A 17673-nucleotide genomic window follows, 5' to 3' on the forward strand; every position below is an offset into this window, starting at 1 on the left:
AGGCTAATTATTAATAATTAATATAATTATTAATATAATTAATTCCAGTTCCATTCCAATAAAAAAAAAACAGGTTGAATGTTGTTACCTTCGTCGTGCTCAATTATTTCAAAATGTTCAGGTAGGTTGTTCATGGGCTGAGAGGGATTTGTTGGGTTGGCTGTTTGGTTTTTGATTATGTGCATCTTTAATTAAGTTTAATCACCTATATGATTGTAATGAGTTTGTTAAGTTTTAAATTTAATAGTTAAGTAAAAAAATAAAATATTTTTAAGAGATTAAACCAATAAAAGTGCGGAGGAAGTATGTGGATTTTTAATTGTTGTGCATTCTGTATTGAACCAAAATTCAATAGAAATAAATTGTAAGTTTTATAATACAATAAAGAAAAAATGTATATATTACATATTTTTTAAAGGAAAATGCATTTTATTTTTGTATGTGTACATAAGTAAAAATTTTCATCAATGAGGATGACGCGATGGATAGAGACATGCGAATAGACAAGTGGGCAAGAAAGAATAAGTCAGGGTAGAGCAACAGGTAGAATTATATAAAGTAAATCAGTAGTGATTGTTCTATTTTTTTTTTGTACTAATCAAATTCCAAACATGAATCAATTAGTAATTAGCATTACACTTTGCCAATGCCTTAGCTGAATTTGATACCAGTCTGTCCTAATGGCGAATTACAATGTAAACAATCTAATTATAAAAAAGGCCACTTTTTCTAGTCGATTGATGCAATTGTATTGTTGCATTTTAGCCCCTCCCCATTAAAATTAAACAGTAACATTTTAATAAAAAGTCCATACAAGTACTAAAATACATCATTTAATAATTATTAAAACAATCGATTACTTAAAAATTAATAGAATATCTTATAAAATTACAGTTCTCTCCTTTTCTTTTGTGATGAGGTGTTAAGTTCACTTCAATTAGAAAATACAGTTTGTTTCTTTCTTCTCCGCTGAAAAATCTTAAATCTACAGGAAGTTTCCATTTAGTTGCACACGGGTACTACCACAGTTCCCCTTCTTTTTCTTTAGTTGGCACTTCAATAACTCTCGGCTTGTCGATTATTCTTGCCGTCCTCATCCCTTTTTCGACGATTCCAATTATCCAAGCCTGGTATCCTTCTTGTTTTTCAATGTCTTTACAATATGCAGCTGCTTGCTCACGTGGTAGGCATATTAAAAGACCTCCTAAAAATCACAGTAAGCAATAAGAAAAGTACATTCGGAATTTTCACTTTTGTTCTTAATTACCTGAAGTCTCAGCCGAGTGGCCTTGCAAGAGTTGGAACATGTTTCCGCATGCCTTTGCGACAGCTGCCATTTTTGCGATAACAGGTAGATTGTGTATCACAAACGAAACTTCGTTTTTCTGGTGTTTAGCCAAAGTTTGCGCATGCCCTAGAAGACCGAAGCCAGTAACGTCCGTTGCACCGTGAGCATTATATTTGTGCATTAGTCTGGCAGCTAGAAAATAAGTACAATAAGCAAAACTTGTAAAAATAAAATACATTATTTGTAACATACCGACTCTATTCAGTCTAGCCATAGAGTCCATTGCTCTCTGATAAGCTTTTCTCACGTCCTCTTCTGATACAACTAGTTTTATCCTATTCCACCTTTCAGGAATGTCTAGCCACTGATGTGCGTTGACAGCTACCTGAGTTCCTAGGGGTTTAGTCAGAACCAGCACATCACCAACTACTGCATTATCAGGCCTGCAATATGCGTTATAAAATAATATCTTAACTGGACTAATTTATTAAACGATTCAGTTCAAAACTGACACTATATATTCGTTGGGTTGGCAAACTGTTGATGCCACTCCGCCTATTGTGCACCACGGGTTTACAACGGTCTGTCCTCCTGTCACAGTAGTACCAGCTTCCATGGCAGAATCCTTTGAAAGAAAACTTTTTTTTCCTATATCCGTTTATTCAAACTGGTAATACAAACCTTGAATCCGCGCATAATCAGTGGCGTAACAACATCTCGCTCGCGCTCGGTCATTTTTGTTGACACGGCAAGGAGCATAAGCATGTTGTCACACTCTGTAACTCCCATGGCATACATGTCGCTGAGTACATTGGCACAAGCAATTTTGCCTGTAAAAGCTCATACTTAGAATCAATATTAGGAGTAAAATTTGCATTAGGTATTAATCTAAATAAACATGGTACATAAAAAATATAAATATATTACTAATGCTTTTAATACCTTTTAATTAGTATTTTACTAACCCATCATATAAGGATCATCAACAAGTGGATATATAAAATCTGTTGTCTGGACGAGGGAAAGCCCACCATGTCTCAAAGGGGTCACACAAGAGTCCATTCCAATACCTACAAAATAATAAATAAATTATTTAACAATAAAATGATGGTGGCATTCAGTATATTTTATAAAATAAGATGAAATGATGAAAATACAATGTTAAAAGTTGAAAAATGATTATATTTTACAAATATGATAAGATCACTAAGGATTGTAAAATTAAAAAAAGATTTATCTTTGTGGAATGATAGAAAATTTCATGGAAGATTTGGACATAGTCTTTTTGGAGCAAAACATCCTTCCCATTCAACAAAACAACAATTCTAATCTAAATAAAACCGTGAGCAAGCTTGATTTTTATATTTTCATCTGGCAGCTGTTACAGTAGGCTGATAATGAATAGATAGACCGAATCCTCAAGTAACATTTTTTATTTAACTTATATCATCTAGACTGGTGTTCAGATTGCTTGTAGGTGAAGCCGCTAAGGGGGAACTAAAATTCTTTTAAAGTTGGCTTTTTGGAATATTGAGCTGTCCACTCTCAGTTGTTCTTGAACTTTTGAATTTTTCATGCAAAAGTTTTCAAAACTAGTATATCCAGGAAAAAATCTTCAGCCAAAGCATCACATTTTACACAATTTTACAAAATATTTTACCATCCCTAACCAGATGGTAACCCTGACTGACAAGAATCAGATTTTCTTTGATCCAACAAACAACTCTGACCTTATTCCTTTGGATTACTGCTTTATTCTAGTCCTTAGCTGACTTTTTGTTAAGTAACTAAATCAGTTTTTTTACTCTTGAAAAACTCATGAGGCATTGCAAAATTTCTATGAAAAGTATTTTTCATAAATACCTAGACAATCATAGATTTTTAATTCAATTACTGTTTTATTTAAAACTGGTCTTGACAAAGGTGTTAAAATTTGTTATGATAAAACATGTGATTTAAAAAAATCCAAGTTTTGTCATTATTTTGTATCTGCTGATTTGATTTTTTCAACCAACAAAAACATACAATTTTCACAAGAGTAAAGCACTAATTTTTGTAAATGACTTGATAAATGTATCACATTCACATCCATATTTTATGTATATATATAATATACCAAACATTGGTACTATAGAATGTGGTGAATCAATCAAACCCACAAATATTTTCCATTCATGATAAATTTTAATGACTGGTGCATATTTTTTTAAATAAAATTATATAACATCTGTGATAGAAAATTAATTAACATCTTATTTAATTTTATTGCGGAGATTAAAGGGAATTGATATTACCCACTAGGACCGATTTAATTAAAAAAAATATCAGGTCTTTTGATGAGTTTTTTTACTGGCCACAAAAATTACAAGACAAACAAATGAATGTTAAATTTTCATATTGCTTTCTTCTTTTCTGGCATAGTTTTATAAAGTTACATACTTAAAGTTGTTGGACTGCAAGTCAGCGAACTTTAGAGTTATATATTGTATATATTTTTGCTATAATCAATGTACCATTTTTAATTTTTTGATAATGATTGTCATATTAATTATTAGATAATATAATGGAGTAATTCTTGTCAAATATACCCACTAGGTGTCATGGATGAGTGTTATAAATCATTCAACAATTCTTTTTTGCATAAATATTTCCAATTAAACAGTCATGGGCTAGACCTAGGAACATAGAACTGCTTGGATTTATTTTATTTGTTGAAAGTTGGAATTAGACTTTCAACAGCAAGTTGTGAACTCCAGGGTTAGACCTCGGTGGATGTGGACTTCTTGATTTTATACAAAATACATATTGTAATTTGTGATTATTGTTGGCTAGATAAAATAAGAGAAACATGTATTTTCATATTTTGACATGTCTTTTTTCCATATAAAATTGCAGTTTGATTTTTTTTTTCCCGCGGTCTTGATATTAGAAAAAATACCTTTATTAGTAGGTTAACTTATTTTCTCTCGTGTGATTGGAATTTGTATTTTATTTTATTTATTTTTTTTTTTTTAAATTCAAGAGGAACCAAATTCAGTGGACAGGTTGGACAAGACCGAGGTCTAAACCTATAGTTCACAAATTGCTGTTGAAAGTCTAATTCCAACATTCAACAAATAAAATAAAAAACTTTTTTAAAGAGGATATTAGTTTTGTATCTCTCTGAAATAAATCTTCTTCTCTTTAATTTGTCAAGTAATAATATACTTATGTATACACTGACATATGTGCATCAACACGGACTTTCTCTTTCTCACGGGCTCCAATGACTTCAACCTTTCCTTTGACAAAGAATTTTTTTGCAGACACATGCACCCCACCCCTTATGACCTTATACAGAGACCTGGCTTCACACAACACACTGAAGATGGCAAAATGCTGAGACACGTCTGACAGACTAGCCCAATAAGGGCAAGCTGACCAAATTAGAGGTCCATCATCTCACAGAGATATTTCATAAATGTACACGTATATTGTGACATTTTCTAGGAGTCCTCACGGTGATGAAATTTGTAGTTTGGTATTTTCCAACAAACATGCATTGAAGATAGTAAGAAGCCAACATGACCGAGAATGACAAAACTACAAATACATTCTTTTTTTAAAATATATTTTCCTTGCCTTCTACAAAACAAGCTATAAATAGCAATAATAATAAATTTGAATAGCATATTTATGATTATAACGACTTGTGTTTATTTTAGACAAGATAAAATGGCAGTAAAAAAATAAAATCAATAAATTCCTGTCATAGGAAATTCACATTAAACAGATATGCCTTACTAATTCCACATGGGTTTTTTATTTCAAAATAATTGAATCCATGGTTCTAAGCATTTGTTTATGTGCATTGTTCCGCCGTCCACATTTGGCATTAAGCCCCACAGGTCCGAGATTGAAAAGCAAACTGAACCGGGATATCTGGGGATGATTCCACGAGCCGACCGCTGGGGAATCTGGACAGGTTTTCAGTCAAGTAGAAAGTTAAGACGAGTGTGAACGACCAAAGTTAAGGTTCGCTTTCTTCTTAAAACTGATTAACCTCTGAACTTTAAATAATAACAAAATTAACTAATTAAAAGTTATATTTAATTATAACTAAACCATTAAAAAAAAAAAAAAAAAAAAAAAAAAAAAAAAAAAAAAAAAAAAAAAAAAAAAAAAAAAAAAAAATCGCTGCTCCATAAACCATAAGCTCCTAGAAATGTCATCTAATTTCAATAAATTGTCAGTCTGAATAATCGAGGTTAGATTTTACCATCATGACACTCGAAACTAAGGGGATAGTTTGATTCTGCCTGTGTTTATGTTAACTTAAGATTTTTAGTTTTGTGTGCTGGATAGAACAACACTTCAAAAGTTGAAAACAGCTACTATTTATAAAAATAATTCATGTTAAACAAGAGATCTTAATGTTCACTACCCGTGGGTGTCGTGGACGAAAGGTCACACCAACACTTTTACCCAAATTATTCTCAATTAAAAAGCTATGTGTTATGCCAGAATTTAGGGCGTTTTCGTTTTGCCCGGGATTCCAATACTGCTAGTTTAGGAAATACAAATAATATGCCCTTAACCACTAAACCACTGTGGTCCCTTAAGGGCAGCAACAAGCCCAAGTTCAGCATATTTTGTGACTAACTATATTGTAAATTTGCTGTTTATTTGTATATACAGTTTTGTTTACCCAAAGATTAACTTGTTTTCACTTTGACTTTTGATTCTTTAACGATTTGTTTAAGTTGAGAGGAGAGGACAAGAAAGAAGTATTTTAGAATTTAAAAAACCTTTCATTTTTTACCGTTTGACCTTTATTTGGGGCATTTCAGGCCCTGGGTGAATTACAAAACGTGTTGATTGGAAGTGGAGTGTTTAGTATTTGTACTTTGTCAAAATCAAAGTTGTGTTGTTTTTTAAAATGGTGTATGGCCAATGAGTTGGATTAGGTTTTTGGTGTTTTACAATCATAGATATGACGGTCCCCCCCTTTATATATATATTGCGATGTAATTCCAATTGTGAGTTGTATAATCCATACGATTAATTTTATAAATTACATCAGATTTGTAGGCTGTTGGTGTTGGGTCTTTGATTTGAAAAAAAGTGAGTGCATTATTTTGAGATTTTTGAAAGCTATTTTAATGTATTATGAGGAAAGAAATTTACTTAATTTGTGTGACAATGTTGGACGAATGGAATTAACAATTATAATGGTTTGTCTTTGAGTGATTGAGTTGATGATGTGTTGTGTATTACGGAGGTTGTTTTGTTTAGTGCTAGGTTATAATTGTTTGATTCTGTTAATTATGTTTTTGGGGCAGTTGTATGTAAAGTTGTGTAAAAAGTTGTATGTAAGATCTGTTTGTATGTGAAAGGACTCATGACTTAGGGATATGATTTTGCGTAATGAGAACGTGAAAATGGCCCAAATAAAGGTCAAAATGTCGATTTACAAAGAAAAATAAGTTTTTCTAAAATACTTCATTCCTGATCTCACCTCATGACTTCAACAAATTATTGAATAACCGTCACTAAAAATCACACTTTTTTTTAAAAATATTAGATTACAAAAAATATAAAATAATCAACAACTTTTCTTAGGGAATATTAACTTATATTTCTCACGTATAAACACAATTCCTCTTAACTCACAATGAAATTATGGTTATTTTCTTTATAAACTAAAAAGCGACTTCTTGTTAAATAATTGAACTGAGCATGATTTTCTTGCAAAATCCGCCATTCTTGGTAGATCTTAATTTTTCTTTTTGACGTCCTTCATAAAACTTGTTAATTTATACACATTATATCGTAGAAACAATCTGCAAATGAAGAAAAATCAAAAGGTGGTACGAACTTATTTCTTAAACTGTTCAAAAATTATAGGGATATTTGTACTTTATTCTATTAATTTTAATTAAATTAACCAATATATTCTTGTTAGTTTGATAACACAAAATAGAAAATACAAACAAAAAACAAAGAAATGTTAACCTTCATTTTTAATAAGAGATTTTCTTAAGAATAGTAAACACCAAGATTACATTTTGTACACAACACTTTTTCTTGTCTTTTCTCCATTTTAATCCAGGTGTTTTCTCTTTAACCATGGAAAGACATCATCTTGAACCTGAAGTTCACAATATTATTGTAAGAATAAATCATTGAGGTCACTCAATTCAGTAAATGAATATTGCAAGAGGCATTTGGCATTTCTCAGAGCAAGGTCTCCCAGACTTTAGCCTGATTCCGTGAGATAGAAGTGCCATCAGGAGACCTGGAGTGGATCTCGGTGCATTATGGTGCTAAGGAAGGACAGAAATATTGTCATTGCTGCAATACGGAACCCTTTGCATAGTGATTGCCAAATCCTAAATGAAGTAAAAGATGTTTTGACAAGGCCTTTATCAACACAAACGTAATCGTTTGTGAGTTGGCCTCACATTGTATACCACTTTGAGACGTCCTGCAGCAACAGCACAGCACCAGCAACTAAGGAGAATATGGTGCAGCAAGCGCTTAGAAGAGAGCACCGATTGAAATGCTGTTATATTTCCTGATGAGTCGCACTTCTGTCTGTATATAGATGACGGACCTAAGTCTTCCGAGAACAGGGGATGGGTACAATGCCCCCTTCAGTGCAATTTGGAGGAGGCGGGTCTGGGTTGGGATTTACACTGGAGGATGAATTGATCTACTTATATTTGAAGGCAACTTCATCGCAGTCCGTTATTATCGAGGAATACATCTCTCAATCCGGGTTTTTTTGATTTCTGGATGACAATGCCAGATCTCATAGAGGCAGAGTTGTTCATTATTCTTTAGAAAACCTGGGAATTTCCCATCTGCCCCTTCCACCATTGTCTCCAGACCTCAATCCCACTGATCACAGATCACATGAGGGATGCATTGCAAAGGACGCTTTTCGGTCACCATCCGCAGCCAGTTGACCTGTAAAAACTGAGTGCAGTGTTGCAACATCTATGGAGTGAAATTCCTTAAGAGGCAATGGCATTGAAAAATGGCAAAAAGGAGGGAAAATTCAAAAGGTGGGGTTGAGATGGGAAGTTGGTGTCCGAGTGGATCGAGGTGACGATAGCTCAAGTGGTAGAGCAGCGGCGTATCTAGCCGAAGATTGTGGGTTCGAATCCCACTCGTGCCATTGACTTTTTTATCTTAACTAAAAACCTTAATTAATTGTAAAATATTAATTGGTCAAGCGGACCACGAAATTAGTGAATTCCTTAAGAGATTAGTGACCTTATTAACAGTATACATAACAGATGCACCGACATTTTAGCTAACAGAGGACATTATGCACGGTATTAATTGTTTAAAAAAATGGTGTCTAATAAACAAAAGTATGGAATTAAAACATTTCATATTTTTAAATCCCTTAATTAAATTTTCCTTCAGTATAAAGATAATTTTGAATAAATTTTAATGCAATTTATAACAAAAATAAAATAAAAACAGAAGGGAAAGTAAATACTACAAAACTGGCAATATCACTATTCATTTTTGAGCAGTTTATTTGGAACGGCAGATTCATTTCCAACCGATTCTGGGTTGGATGGAGACAAAAACGTTTCAATGGAAACGTCAACTGTGCATGAGGTGTTGTAACCAGTAGGGTAACCTTTTAATGAATAAATAAACATGTATCCTTATGGATGAAGTATTTAGTTAAGTAAATAAAGTTTTTACCTATCCTCGTGATGGGCATGTGTAGGAATTGGGCGTGCTCGTGATCCTGGGCGCTGTTCTCGTCCTGTTGGAGTCCCTCGAGGAGGCGCGAGAGCACTTCCTGAGGGACTTTACACCCTCATCCCTTCAGGTCGGAGAAACGTGTCAATCGGAAAGTAGCATCCAATTGATGCGCCACAGGATCGAACGGGCGCCGCAACGCTAGAGCGTTCGGATTTCCGCCCAATTCCAGCTGGACGGCGGCCGTGAAAGCGTCCTGGGCTCCCCCCGGCCCCTGAAGCTCCGCCATTATCGGTGTTGCCATCATTTTTACGGATTTTCCTCCCAACGTTTTATCACAGAGAAGCTCGGCCGGAACGCCAGACGAGAGTCAACGGATAAAGTCTTAAATCTTACTACCACGAGGCCGGGACCGGCTATTGTTCGCTACCCAGACAGATCGGGTGGACAGCGGGAGTTACAAATCTGATTGGCTGTTCCTTCCCGGTTAAATTCCTCGGGGAGACTGATTCCAGGGATCCCTCAGCTTTACCTGAAAGTTCTCACCACAGCGGATCCGACGTCAGGTTTACCAATGGCACCAATGGTTCGATTCAATCTCTCAGCGAATCGATTCCCATTACTACAAAGTACAATGAGCTCCACTTGGAGGCAAAAAAAGTGGCCGTACTATTTTTTTAAAATTATCTCTTAGACTCCATTGATTACCTTACAACAATATTGGTCCGTTTTAAAGGAATGAGGTAAATAAAACACATAAAATCTCCTACTTGTGTTTACAACTGAACTTCGTAAATAAATCTTTGAATAGTCAATCTCTTCTTTGCTGGGTTTTCTTTAAATCTTCTTTCTAACGTCCCAGTGACTTGATTTTTTTAAATTGTACTATTTTTAAGTTTCAAACTTCTTTGATTAATGGTTTTAAGTGATACGGATTTGGCTGGAATCATAGCAATGTTGGAAGATGGAAGAAGTCAAGCTTATGTGGCCATGGAGTTTAAAATTCCCAGAACAACTGTCCCAAGGGTCTTTCATCACTAACAAGATACTAGAGTTTACTCGAAAAGGCATCAGGTTGCTATCGTGTCATATCTCAGAGAGAAAATAGTTTTATTGTTGTGAATGTACTCCGTAATCGACTTCAACTGCTATTGAGATCAAGCAATGACTTCAACAAGTTAGAAATGTTAATGTCAGTTTATGCTCTGTAAGGGGAAGAATTTCAGAAGCTGGAATACATGCTAGAAGGCCTGCCTCTGGTCCAAAACTCCTGATGGACAGAACAGCTCGGTTAAGTGTTGCAAGAAATCACATCTGGTCTGAGCAAGATTGTACTAAAATGTTAAGGTTTTGTTTGAGGTCTTCTAATGGCCGAGATTTTCACTTCAATGAAGCTATGGAGGTGTTGTTTGGACAGACATTTATATGAAAGGTCGCAGAAACTTGATCTTCATCGAGGGTTACCTAACAGCTGTGCGATAAATTGAAGATATATTATCAGAAGAAGTTGTTCTTTATATACCACCAATTGGTGATGATTTTAATTTTATGCATGGCAATGAAAGGCCACACACAACTAGGAACAAGCTTTTTGGAACCAGCTTTAATTCATTTGGCCACATGTAGTACCAACTTAAACCCTATCAACCATAATGGCGCTGTTGGAGGAAAATATTCCACAGCATTACATTCAAAACCTCATAAGGACATGTCGAAGGCAAGTAGTTAGGCCTCTCCTACTTAATGACCTGACCTTCTTCTCTCCAGGTTTTGTACCAATCTGCTGTCTCACCACAGGTCACTCAAGGATTGAAGATTATCTTCTTTAATGGCTGTGTTTAGCCAGAACATAAAGTCGATGAAAAAATTTAGGTTCTCTGTTCCAATTTATGGTTGGTGTCCCACAGGGTAGTGTCCTTGGTCCCATCTTGTACTCAACATACTCATCTGACCTATGTTAATTCACACTTTTGCTACCAGTGATTCTTTACACCCTTGTCCCAGATTTATTTTAAATTTGTTCATATCAATAATTTTGTTTGTAGTACATTTATAAAAATAAATAGTGTTGTAAAAAAAGCTTTAAGGATTTAACAGATAAAACTCAGTATTTTTAAAACCTACCAGAAATATAAATTTTTCTTTAATAAGGCTTTCTGATAACCAGAATTTTTATGAATTTGATCTTATTCATTGTAAATTTAATTATTTCATTATGCTTGACCGTAATATGGTAAGCTTATTATCCCATAATAAGGATGCATAATATAATAATCCAATATTGTAAATATGTTTCATATTTGTATTGATATACAAAGTTTTTTCAGTGAAGTGGAGAAAATATGCCAGTGAAACGCATGAGTTTTGCAATTATCTCATTTTGCAAGCAATGCTGCGTAATTCAATAAAAAAGTTCATAAAATCTGAGGAGCAGCTTATAGGTAATTTACTCAAAAGTTAGATCCTTCAATAGAAAAGTCAGTCGAAAAGTCAATGAAATTGTTTCTGAATAATTAGTTGAGAAGTTGTGTACCATTTGTAACCTGAACTAATTAGTCATTCAGGCAAGGATAATCAGAATGATTGGGAGAACGTAATATACTCCTGCTAAAACATGAAAAAAGCTAGTTTTACATCAAAGAAATGTTCCTTATTTATATAATATCAAACAGTTTGATTATTAAGACTTTATTAAGCAAGGATGTTGATGGCAAGGATCATCTAGATGCTTAGAAGAAGACAGACTCCGGCTAAAATCCATTTCGAGGCTTTCTGTTTGGTCTTAAGATTAAAAGTCCAGACATACGTTGGACCTCTAAGTTTTGTCTTGTACACCGGGCATTCGTATACACTCCTTAAATCCTGTTTATCAATTGTGATGGCTTTCATTTGAATGACTGGCATCAAAGGGTACAGTTCTTTAAGCTTGCTGTCGACAATAGTACCCATAGCACTATCCCAACGAGCACCTTCCATGTAAAGGCCGTTAATGTAGGCACCATCTCTTGGAGATGAACTAGAAACAGAATTTTTTTTTTCAAATTGGGTTTTTGATTTAAATTTTTATTGCTGAATTAAATTTATTACCTGATTTCTTCTTTGATCTTCTTTGTAACATCACATTGGAGGCACATTTTATCTAACGGCCATTCATTTTTCCTCGCTGTGTTCTGCATAATAGCTGTTAAGAATGACTGTGGATTGAAAAGTCCACCAAGCCAGACTGAACTTGGTAACTAAAAATTGTTTAATTGAAATTGTGTCTGAAGTATTCTTTTATTAAACGAGATTTTTTTTTACCAAGAAATCGCCGACCCAACCCTCCAGTTCTTTTAACCTTTGCTGAAGATCTGCATACCAGGCAGACAATGGCAAGTTAGATGGATAAGCCCTTTTACTCCAATTCTCTGGTACTTCATCCAAAAACAATGATTCTTGAAGGACTTCCATATCTCTTGAGATTGTCAGCTCACCCTAGTAAAGATCATTTAAATATTGACCCAAATTCATATTCTATCAATTTTAACACTCTTAAAAGATATGGTTATTATTGCTCTATTGATAATAATTTAACTCTAATTCAATGTAACAAAAGTTTGAGAGCATACTTTTAATCCTAAAGCAAGTTCTTTCAATGTTCTAGACATTTCATTCATTAGAATGTTCATTCGTTCGCACTCTTGGAAGGCCACTATTGTAAATGGACTCCTGTCTTCAGTTCTTGCCATCATATCGGCTATAGAAAATGGCTGTGGTAATTTGTCCAAAATGTCATCTATGATTCCTTTTACCTATTAAAAAAAAAAAAAAAAATTAAAAAGAAGTTTTGATTAACACTTGCTGAATTCATACTTTCTCTTCTTTGGTGATTCCTCCACTGCTCTCAGCTCCTGCATCTCTTGGCTGAAGCTCAAATATCGTTCGGAAAAGCGAATCCGCTTGCGTAGTCAACACTCCGATTTCAGCATTTGGATGTAAACCATACAAAATTGGGCTTTCAGAAGGAAGCATTGCATCAATGAATCGATGGTAGCCAATGTAATCTGAATTTGGAGGAGCTTGAAATCCAGGGGCATAGTATAAATCTCCCTCCATCTAGATGTAAGAAACCTTTGTAAGAAATGTACAATCAGTGTATAGAATGAAGTAGTTACAAGATCTGGATTCATATATTCTTTCAAAAATGATCTACACAGTCTTCTATCCCAGTCATCTGTGATATGTCCACCATACATAATCTCCCCAAATAAATACCTCAAATCTTCCCAAGGGACTTTACTGTTATTTTCTAGATAGTTATAAAGAATTTGGACGCTTATAATCAAGTCACCTATAGGAAGTATAATATGAAGCATTAAAAGAAACTGATTATTATATTAGATTCGAAGTCAAGGTAACCCACCAACATTGAACGGGTACTTTCTATTCCAGCCTGCTGGCCCAAACTTTCTCCTTTCAGCCACTACAGCATGAAAATAGCACAATGAGAAAAGGATCGCTTTAAATTCAGCTTCCTTTGAACACATTTCCAAAGTATCTTGTGAGAAGTTATCAAGAGCTTTGTGCAGATTATTGAACATTCCAGTTGGAGGCTCATTTGTTATTTTAATAGATGACTCCAACACTCCCTGGTTTCAATTAAAATAAGTTACTAATCGTTGAAATCCATGTCAGGAAAATCAAAAGTACCTGAGGAATTGCATGCATCGATGGGACAGGTGCTGGCTCACTACTGATGTACAGTCTAAAATCGGGATGTGGATTTTCTTGCGATGCTTCCATTTTTTTATCCAATGTAGGCAACCATCTTGCTACTAAATGCACATTCTAGAAAAATTAAATTAACATTGTGTATTTTTTTCATACATACATGAAAATATTTATAATGTTAGGCGATGAACCTGTAGATTGTCTAAGATCATCCTGGTCTATCCTTGTTCGTTTTGTCTGATGTGTTTCAATTCGACCTAACACACTGAAGATACATGCTATTTTACAGAGAAACTTGGTGAATTAGGAAGACCAGGATGATTGGAGATGATCAAGTTAAACATGTAAAATAAGATTCAACATGTCTGGTACGATGTGCATTGAAAAAGCATTGTATAAACGCTTAAATTGATATATTTGATTAAAATGAAAATGTGAAAATGAAATATTTAATTAAACATTAAAATATAATTAATAATTGAATATCAATACTTTAATGGATTAATAAATTATGCAAATTGGTTTTACCTGTAAGATTACCCAATGTCCTAGTTTTGCTCCATTTTCAATAGCCTTTTCTGCAATTGGCTCCTGGCCTTGCCCAAGGGAAATATTATGAAAGTTCTTCTTATCTGCTGTAAATCCGAGTCTTTTGCCAATCCTTTCTACATCCTATAATAAATGAAAATCTTGTTTAAAAAATGATATCTTAAAAAAGTAATAGTGTATTTACTCTTGTAGGGTCTACACCAGGAGATAGTATGAAAAAGACAGGTGTTGTAGCACTCGTTTCCAAATATGACTTTTCAAAGCTAACAGTTCTTGCTGTGACAAAATTACTGCCGAGTTTTTCTTCAATGAAGAATCTATATTCCAAAGTAAAAAGTTCTTAACTTTGACTCTTGAACTTAACTCATTTAACACTTGAAATTAACATGGAGATAATAAACTACCTCATTGCATATGACATTCTGTCCGGTCTGAGTGCTCTCATCATGCAAAGTTTCTGAAAAGCCGATTTGTTCTTCCAGTCTTGCGGGAATTTATCCCTCTCAGGGCATTCCCCTTCAACAAACTTTTTCCACCTTTTCATCGACCCTTCAATATCCTTATCCAAATTCCTAAAAAAGAAAATTTTTAAAATTCCAAAATTTGCTGAACTTTATGAAAATGTACTTGAATTCGTCCATAAGGGATAGGGCACGAACACCTCCCCATTGAACATTCGATAAAAAGTCACATGGTGATGACAAATTCGGTATATAAGGGCTACGAAGGAGGAAGTCCAGTTCATCTTGCTGTATCTCACCTTTTTTCGACAAAATCTGGACAACAAAAGTAGAATAAGACATAAGCCAAATAGTAATTAAAAAAAAAAATTATATGTACCTGAATACCCATCAAGGACATGAATGTCAATTTATCACATTCAAATAAAGCTCTAACTGTATACATGAAAACATTAAATGTAATTGTATCAGTGAGAAGATTGACTTTTAAATGTATATCATCAGATGGTTCACATTTTTCAATAGCATCGTGAAAAACTATGCTAAAAGCCTGAAAAATTTTAAAATGTTAACACAGTTTAACTTTTTCCCAAATATATTGGCTGAATTAACTCACTTTCAATGAGAATTGATACAGTGGATTGATTTTATGTAGTTCATTCATAATGAAGTACATAATGGAAGATCTTAAAGCGACAGGCCTATAAATTTCTCTTGCGATATCAATTTTTGAAGATGTCTGTTTAGCCTCAGTTACCTATTTTCATTTAAAAAATTATGTCATTAAATTAATAAATCTTCTCTAAGTATGAAATTATGTTGACTAATTTATTTAATGTTCAGATATTTATTTTATTGTAAATAATATATTTATTATAAATGCATGCGAAGAATGTAAACCTGAAATATTTCACACATTGAAAACTAATTAAAAGATAATAATTTACCTTTATGGCGATATCTTCTGAAGTCTTTTTAGTGGTTTCCAATCTCTCAACAAGAGTTCTGTCATTAAGGATGTCTGGACCAGCATTTGTTAGCCTTTGCAAAAGTTCATCCTCAAGGCTTTTGATGAGAATTTTGAAATTGTTCATTTGTTTTGTCAACGTACTCTATCGAATGAAAAAAAAATGTTAAGATTAAAAACACAATTTTTGAATATGGGCAATTTTTACTTTTAATATTTCCAGATCTGGCCTTTCAGCTTTGACCACTTCAGCCAACAACTGTTCCTCAAGACCATCTTTTGTAACTGTAAAATTAATAAGAGTAGTCTGAGCTTGGATTTCTGGCTGATAATGCGGATTTGCAAGTTTCGTTTGAAGAATCAGTCTAAATTTTTTGTGGTAGTCTATTTCTCTGTCTCCAATTTTGACTACCCTATAAGCAGACAGATATTATTATAAATGAAAAATATATTTTTTAATGTGTGGTGGTTAGTGACCGTTAATTGATAATTATTCAGAAATCGTGAGATTCGGTCTGGTGTGATATAGGTTTCAGCAAAACATTTTCTTTATCGTGCCAACATTTCGATCTTTATTGAGATCATCTTCAGGGCCTGGGATTTATAAACATTGTTTACATTTAACAAATACATTTAGGATGTGGAAAAGTGAATTTATACAATGCAAAATATATTTTTTATATTCAATCAAAGTATTTCTACTCACTCAAAGTGTTTGTCTTCTGTGTAATTGTGCCATTCTACACAGAAGACAAACACTTTGAGTGAGTAGAAATACTTTGATTGAATATAAAAAATATATTTTGCATTGTATAAATTCACTTTTTTCCACATCCTACATGTATTTGTTAAATGTAAACAATGTTTGTAAATCCCAGGCCCTGAAGATGATCTCAACAAAGATCGAAATGTTGGCACGATAAAGAAAATGTTTTTCTGAAACATACATCACACCAGACCGAATCTCACGATTTCTGAATAAATATTTTTTAATCATAAAGAAAAAATGGATTTATACTTACTTTCCTTTCCTTATAAAATTTCTACCAAGGAGATTATCCAACACAGGCTCAATTGTTTCTCCTAAGTTTTCGATCAGCATTGTTGCACCTTCAGTAATTGCATTTTCAATTCTGTCCAAATAGTTTTTAGTGCCAAGCCTTAAGACTCTCAGGTCTTTTCCAATTCTTTGTTTGATCCATTTTAACCCTTGTAGCTAAAGTGTAAATATACAGTTTACTTTAAATCATTCATTAGTTTCAATTCATTATTTTAATTGAGAAATTAATGGAGTTTAACTACCTGAGGATCGATCATAAGAGGCCACCTAGCACAGTGAGTGAGTATCGTAGCATTTTCTGCTGACATACGATCATTAGGAAGTCCCTCATTCTGCCACTGGGCTACTTGAGCATCATCAGAAAGCATAGCCATAGCATCAAGTTGGGGTGTTGATGGAATTTTAGGCTAAAAAAAATATTTTTTTTTTCTAAGGCAAACTGTCAGTTATTACGACGATTATTATTTACATTGAAACTATCAAAAATGTGCAACCACTGTTTTGTCATTAAGTCTTCTCGATATTTTCTGGTAAAACATCCCAAATATGAAATAAATGAAGCTATGATAAGTATATCCCCAGGGAATGTTATCAATTGCGAAGACAATCTACAATCAATGATTAAAGTTGTTAATTTATTGTGAAATTTTGTATTGGTCTGCGTGACAATGAACTATCTCTGATCATCCTTGTCTGCATAATTACGCTGGTTCTGTCTTTCAGGTGTGTTTTGGAATTATGCATTTTGGACACAACCTCGAGACTGACAATGAAGATAGCAAAATGCCTAAAATGATTCTTCCAGACAAAAGCAGCAATAACAGGCAGGCCATGACAATTAGAAATTATACTTTTATATTGTTTGTTATTTTATTATTCATAAGAACTTTATTTTTTAAATTTTTTATTATTTATTATTATTATTTATTTA

At 33.6% G+C, this 17673-nt stretch overlaps 2 protein-coding genes across 3 annotated transcripts in view; both read right to left on the bottom strand.

Annotated features, from left to right (window-relative positions):
* Positions 1-563: 563 nt before the first annotated feature.
* On the bottom strand, positions 564-9551 carry LOC106666100 (selenide, water dikinase). The gene is made up of 7 exons (XM_014393005.2): positions 8996-9551; positions 2254-2358; positions 1970-2118; positions 1801-1913; positions 1541-1731; positions 1268-1480; positions 564-1204 (listed from the first exon to the last, which is right to left on the bottom strand). Exons 1-7 carry the CDS (start codon positions 9300-9302, stop codon positions 1020-1022), a joined length of 1263 nt encoding a protein of 420 aa, XP_014248491.1. The 5' UTR covers positions 9303-9551; the 3' UTR covers positions 564-1019.
* Positions 9552-11667: 2116 nt separating this feature from the next.
* The window catches only part of LOC106666099 (dynein beta chain, ciliary-like), a 29043-nt gene continuing 23037 nt past the window's right edge, over positions 11668-17673 (bottom strand). For both annotated transcript variants that reach the window (XM_024229676.1, XM_014393003.2), the window contains 19 exons: positions 17212-17350; positions 16985-17149; positions 16705-16898; positions 15891-16095; positions 15663-15827; positions 15332-15472; positions 15095-15265; positions 14882-15030; positions 14659-14826; positions 14439-14571; positions 14234-14377; positions 13685-13822; positions 13398-13623; positions 13150-13325; positions 12848-13090; positions 12604-12786; positions 12296-12469; positions 12083-12231; positions 11668-12011 (listed from right to left, as the gene is read on the bottom strand). In XM_024229676.1, the coding sequence (XP_024085444.1) occupies positions 11717-12011; positions 12083-12231; positions 12296-12469; positions 12604-12786; positions 12848-13090; positions 13150-13325; positions 13398-13623; positions 13685-13822; positions 14234-14377; positions 14439-14571; positions 14659-14826; positions 14882-15030; positions 15095-15265; positions 15332-15472; positions 15663-15827; positions 15891-16095; positions 16705-16898; positions 16985-17149; positions 17212-17350 (3358 nt within the window). In that variant the 3' untranslated portion in view covers positions 11668-11716. The remainder of the gene's footprint in view (positions 12012-12082; positions 12232-12295; positions 12470-12603; positions 12787-12847; positions 13091-13149; positions 13326-13397; positions 13624-13684; positions 13823-14233; positions 14378-14438; positions 14572-14658; positions 14827-14881; positions 15031-15094; positions 15266-15331; positions 15473-15662; positions 15828-15890; positions 16096-16704; positions 16899-16984; positions 17150-17211; positions 17351-17673) is intronic.

This window comes from Cimex lectularius, unplaced genomic scaffold (assembly GCF_000648675.2).
Source record: "Cimex lectularius strain Harlan isolate CLEC.00 unplaced genomic scaffold, Clec_2.1 scaffold5, whole genome shotgun sequence".
Classification (NCBI taxonomy): domain Eukaryota; kingdom Metazoa; phylum Arthropoda; class Insecta; order Hemiptera; family Cimicidae; genus Cimex; species Cimex lectularius.